Source organism: Tupaia chinensis, unplaced genomic scaffold (assembly GCF_000334495.1).
Source record: "Tupaia chinensis unplaced genomic scaffold, TupChi_1.0 Scaffold000037_4, whole genome shotgun sequence".
NCBI classification, from domain to species: Eukaryota; Metazoa; Chordata; class Mammalia; order Scandentia; family Tupaiidae; genus Tupaia; species Tupaia belangeri.
This window is the reverse complement of record NW_006159487.1, coordinates 1,034,729-1,040,519: the sequence shown is the minus strand read 5'-3', so window position 1 is coordinate 1,040,519 and position 5,791 is coordinate 1,034,729. Positions and strand designations below refer to the sequence as shown.

Genomic DNA, 5,791 nt, shown 5'->3' with positions numbered 1-5,791 from the left:
AGACAGGCTTCCTGTCCCAGCCTCGTGCTGAGCTCTGCTACTCAAGGGCTGCCTGAGGTCAATCAGGGAGGGCAGGGCCAGAGAGGCCTGTGGGACCACGGCGCCACGGGAACGCACTGGAAGCTGGAGGGCCTTGGAAGCACGGGGTGGGGGGTGTCCTGGCAGCTGCGCCCACCACCCCCGCCCGCACCCCGGGCTCAGCCAGGCTACAGGCTTTGGGTCTGAGCTGCCAGCAAGGTGCTGTCAGGGCCTCTCCCGGCCGAGGGTCCCAGGAACGCCGTCTCCCTCTCCTGTGAACCCCCCTTTCCCTTCACGTCGTCACCCCAAGACAGGCCGAGAGGTCGAGGGCTGTGGAAGCTGCTTCGGGTGGGTTTTCTGGACCAGGCCAGGCTCACCCTCTCGTGGGTCCAGACAGGCTCAGCACACAAGCCCTTTCCCTGCTGGTGTCTGATTTTGCCATAGGGAGCATGAGCCCCCGGAGAGACGGAGAGGGACATGAACGCTCGCTCCCCGGGGGGTGGCCGCCACAATCCCTTCTCCCCAGGCTCCTCTCAGGATTTGGGAACACACATGCGCCTGGCTTATTTTTGAAGCCCCAGGTCCGAGACTCAGACCGCGCTGTCGGCCATGTGGGGTCAACACCTCAGCCACCTGGTCCCTGCCAGGCTCACGTGTGCCTTTTCTGACCGAGGTTGGTCAGGAAGCAGCAGCTGCCCCCAGCACCACAGTGTGCCACGGGGCGGAGCCTCACCCCACTAGCCCCCTGGGGCCATCTGCCCGGCGCCCTGAGGGTCCACTTCGGGTCAGCGACTCTAAGAAATAAACAGCATCCCGATGGGCCTGCAGGACGACATCCAGGACTCCCAACCCTTAGGGCCCCGAGGTGCCCCGGCCTTCTACCCTGCCCCACACCCAGGCGCCCCCTCGAGGCAGGTTTCCGCCCCACTCCTGCCTGAGAACTGCCTGTAACGAAGCCGAATGTTCAGAGGCAGAAAAAGCAAGATGCAAACAGAACGGCGTTCCCGCAGGGCGCTCCCGGTGGTTTTGGCCCACCCCTGCACTTCTGCCACCAGGTCGGGCTGCCCTGGGGAAGAGCGCTGGCCAGCATCTGCGGGTGATTCCAATGCCCGCGAGGCTCTGCTGCCACCTGGTGGCCGCAGGCGCTCCCGCACAGCCTGCTCTGGATGGGACAGTCAACCCGAACAGCCCAGGCCTTCAGGGCGCGGTGTCCTGGGAGACAGACCGTGTGGGCCTGCAGGTGGCGTGCTGGTCTACAGGCTAGGAAAACGTGCGTGCGTGTGCACGTGTGCCCAAATGCCAAGAGGAGAATGGGCGGGGCTGCAGCGTGGCCAGCCCCCGGGGGATGCTTTCTCACTCACTCTGGTGACTGCAGGCACCCTCTGATAAAAAAGAAAAGGAGGAAAAGAAAAAGGAAAGGAAAAAGAAATCATTTTGCTTTTTTTATTCAAAAGGATCACACACTTCACGTGAATTTGGTTTCAGGAGACCTCGGATCCTCACAGCGCACACGTCCGCCCCGCGTGGTCGCGGTGAAAGTCTCCGTGTAGTCTACCCTCCAAACCCACTGGGCGTTCCCACGAACCAGGACACCCCGCACAGGGAAGATCCGCTCCTCAACATTCGATCTTTTCGATTTCATCCATGTCTTCAGGGTCGAGCTGCTTAATGCTGCTGTCTGCAGGGCGAGAGGGGGCCGTCCTCACACAGGGTCATGTGCCCTCGGCCTGTGGCACCGACACTCTGAGGGCAGTGACACTTTGTACGGGACGCCTTGAGGGACGGTTCTGGCAGGCTGGCCAACTCCCACCAAGACAGCACCGTGCACCTAGCCCATCAGGGTGGTCCAGACCCTGGACGGGAAGGGCAGAGTGACCACGAGGACAGTGGGGAGGGCTGGGCCCCGCTGCTGGGTCCCTGCCAAGACAGTGGCCTTCCTGCCCTCGCCCCGCGCCGTCAGCCCGACACGGGACACTTCCTGGTGCCCCTCCAGGGCCAGAGGCACTGTGCCACCTCTGCACGTCTGGTACTGTCCACGCTGCACCGTCCTTCCTCTGCCGTCCCCTGGGCAGTGCCCATGCTCTCAGTGAAGGGCAGAACCACCCTCCCAGGGGACGTGCCCCCTCCCCCGCTCCCACCACACCCACTCTGGGGCACACACCCTCCCCTCCAGAGGCCGGGCTGCCTGCCCGGAGACCCCACATTAAAAGAGCAAGAGCGATTCGAGTAGCACTGTGTCGGCCTCAGCTCACGCGCTGAGATGCGGGGGATGCAGCTGCCGTCCTCCGGAGCTGTGGTGCCACTCACTGAAGTGGTCCTGGATTTTCATGAGCAGGGGCAGCTTGTCCGCCTCGATCATGTTGAAGGCGAGGCCCTTTTTCCCGAAGCGCCCCGTCCGCCCGATGCGGTGGAGGTAGGTTTCGTAGTCAGGCTCCTCCGCTCGACTGACGGGCAGGTTGAAGTTCACCACGATCGTGACCTGCTTCACATCAATCCCTGGACGAAGAGACACCACAGGGTCTGTGACGTCTGTGCGGGACACAGCCATTTGCTAACGTGTGCCCACGCAGCCTGGAGACCCTCCCGCCACGGAGAAGCCCCGGCACACACAGCAGCTGGGAGTGGGGACGGGTGGGTGTCCTGGGGACAGGCCCAGCGTGGCTGCAGGTGGGGACAGCGGACTTCTAGAGCGGACAGAAACCAAGCCCTGCTCGGTGCTGCCGGCCGTGACGCCGAGGCTGCTGTGGAGTCCGTGAATTCCAAACATGTACAAAGCACGTGTGTGCACGTGTGGTGGTGGTGGAGGCGAATTCTACAGACCTCTGAACATGTACAAAGTGTGTGTGTGCACGTATGAGCATGGGCGTGTGTGTGCATGGTGTAGACTGAGGAGAACTTCAGAGTCTAAACCTGTATGCAGCATGTATACATGCATGTGTGGTGTCGATAGAGGAGACTTCCACGGAGTCTAAACATGTACACAGGGCACGTATGTGCACGTGTGCATGAGCTTGTGTGTGCCTGTGGTAGTTGCTGCAAGGTGCTCTTACTAAGCCCGCAGACCACGGTCCTCTGCCCCTGCTGAGTCCTGGGGGCCCTGGGTCCCCGCTCGCCACGCCTCCGACGGCGGCTGCTCTCCCGTCCTGGGACCCTCTGGCTCATCTGCTCCGAGAGCTCCCTACCGGCCTGGAGCGCCTGTGCTTGGAACACGCCGCCAGACTGCACAGGACAGGGGTGGCAGCTCGGGCGGCCCACCGTCTCGCCCCTCATGAGCAAACACAGAAGCCTGGGGCAGGGCCCGGCCATTCCCAGACCACCAGTCTGCATCCGAGGAGCAGCTAGCTCTCCCCAGGAGACTCGCTGCCCTCGTGCGCCCTGGCCTCTCCCGTCTGCAGCTACACCACAAGCGGCTCACTACTGAGGTTAAAACTCTGACCTCGGCCTCTCGTCCTGCCACACGCCACGTGCCCGTGAGCTCTGGCAGCACTGTCGTTGCAGAAGGTGCCGTCCATAGCAAGTCTGGAGGGGCACCCCCTGCGACTGCTCCTGAGGGGCAGGATCGAGTCCTCCCTCAAGCTTGGCTCCGTTTGTAGGGCTGAGTGGTCTAGGCAGGGCCACAGAGAGGCTGGGCAGCCCTTCTCTGGAACACAGCCAGCTGGTCTCCCCAGGAGTAGCCAGTGCCAGTGCAGGAACGCCGCACAGGTGTGCAGCAGCATCGTTACCAGGGAAACGCAGAGCTAAACCGCGGGGAGCCGCACGGCCTTGTCCACGGTTCCCAGAGGGCGCTGACCTGGCGAGGGCGCAGTGCCCGGGCCCTGCCTGGCAGCATGGAGCGCCCAGCCCTGTAGAGGGCACAGCCAGCTGCCCCACCCCCAGGCCCTCGTGGGGAAACGGGGCATGTGTCTCCGTGGACCTACGTGGGCTCTCAAACCACGTTCCTCACAACTGCCCCAAGCTGCCAATGGGGAAGGGCCACTGCCTGGAGGACACTGCCGTAAAGGGAGCCGACTCAGACCCACAGGACCACACTGAGGGGAGGGGTGGGCTCACAGGCCACCAGGCACCTGGGGAGGGGACACGTCCTGGACGTGGTGGCCTGGCAGTGGAGCTGGTCGAGACGCACTGACCTGCACGCTCACGGAGTGCCATGCCACACAGACAGCCGGGCTGACGCGGCGCCTACCTCGGGCACACACGTTGGTGGTGATGAGAACCTTCTCCTTCCCGTCCCGAAACCGCTGAATGATGGCTGCACGCTGCTCCACGGTCAGCTCCCCACTCAGCAGAGACACCTGGTGGCCGTCCTGCATCATCTCCACCGTCAGCCACTTGGCATTCTGACGTGTCTGGTGAGAAACAGCCCAGCGGGCACTCACACATGGCAGCAGGCGGCCCGGCCAGGGCTGCAAGCGCCTTCGCTCCCCCGGGCTCAGAACCTTGAACTCTGGCCCCTCGGTCGGGCTCCGGGGCCCAGGCCTCAGCCATGCCGAGAGGCCCGGTGCTCCCCCACCTCTCTCGGTGATGCACTGCCACACCCGGAGAGTGCGTGCCAAGGGCGGCCACGGCTCTACAGCAGCCACGGTGAGGGCGGGATGAGCCCAGCCAGAGCTCCTGTGGAGGACCTGCCCTGGGCCACGGCCACCCCGGCAGAGCGAGCTTCCTTGGTCCTGCCGTCCTGTCCTCCGCGCTGTCCTGGGCTGGCAGGTGCAGCCTAGTGCGGCAGGCGCAGGCCGACGGGGTGGCAGGCCCTGCGTCACGTGGCAGTGAGACAGCGGGACAACGCGGGAGCAAACGCAGTGCTGTGTGGACCGTGCAGCACCCTCGGCCTGACAAACGGGGCCTGTGCACACCCCGTGGCACCGAGACAGCTCCGCCCCAGGGAGAAGGCTGGGTCCAGATGGCTCTGAAGGGCCCAGTCCACTACCCTTCTCAGCTTCACCCACGAATCACAGCTCATCTTTGCTCAGGGCAGTCCACAGAGAAAACCTGCAGACAGCGGAGCGCGAGCCCGGCCCCGCGCTGACACCGAGGTCCCCGGGAGGCTGGGGGACGTGCACGACGAACCACACGGGGGCTCCGGTCTCAGCGCGGGTACACCCGCACCTCAGCGGCACTTCCCGTGGCCTCATCCGAGATCCCTGGGCTCGCCGCACCCCTGAGCTGCAGGGCCGGGCGAGGGTGGCCACCTGGCAGAAGATGATGGCCTGGCCGACAGTGACGGCGCCGTAGATGTTGCACAGGGCCTGGTACTTGCCGCGCCGGCCCTGGCACAGCACGTAGAACTGGCGGATGTTGCTCAGCGTCAGCTCCTCCCGGCGCAGCCTGATCACGTTGGGCTCCGGCACGATCCGCTCCGCGAACTGCCACACCGAGTCCTCGAAGGTCGCCGAGAAGAGGAGCATCTGGCATTCGGAGGGCAAGGCTCTGAAACACAGGGGACGTCCCAGCTGCCACCGCCATCCTGCCAGCACCCCAGGACTGGGCACGCTGCGGGAGCGTGGAGCTTGGCGTCCTGCAGGGCGAACGGTTTACTGCCTGGGGCCAAGTGGGTGCCCCAGCGGCCCCCATGACCAGGGAGTCAGGCAGGACAGACTCGAGAGCTGACCAGGGGACAGCAGATGCCACACACCTGGGCAGAGAGGGCTGCGGCCACGCCCAGTGTGGTCCCGAACAGCGAGCGCCTGGGTGCCCTCGCGGGGGATGACAAAGGGCAGGGGCCGGGCCTGGGGATGGAGGGCGAGCCTGGCAGTGCAGGCTCGGGGCCCCGGGGCAA

The 5,791-nt window shown here is 64.8% G+C and overlaps 1 protein-coding gene across 1 annotated transcript in view; it reads right to left on the bottom strand.

Annotated features, from left to right (window-relative positions):
• Positions 1–1,447: 1,447 nt before the first annotated feature.
• DDX25 (DEAD-box helicase 25) overlaps positions 1,448–5,791 on the bottom strand; it is a gene marked incomplete in the record, with an annotated part of 14,053 nt that continues 9,709 nt past the window's right edge. The window contains 4 exon segments of the mRNA XM_014588800.2: positions 1,448–1,696; positions 2,326–2,514; positions 4,202–4,364; positions 5,205–5,442. Coding sequence (XP_014444286.1) covers positions 1,635–1,696; positions 2,326–2,514; positions 4,202–4,364; positions 5,205–5,442 — 652 coding nt within the window.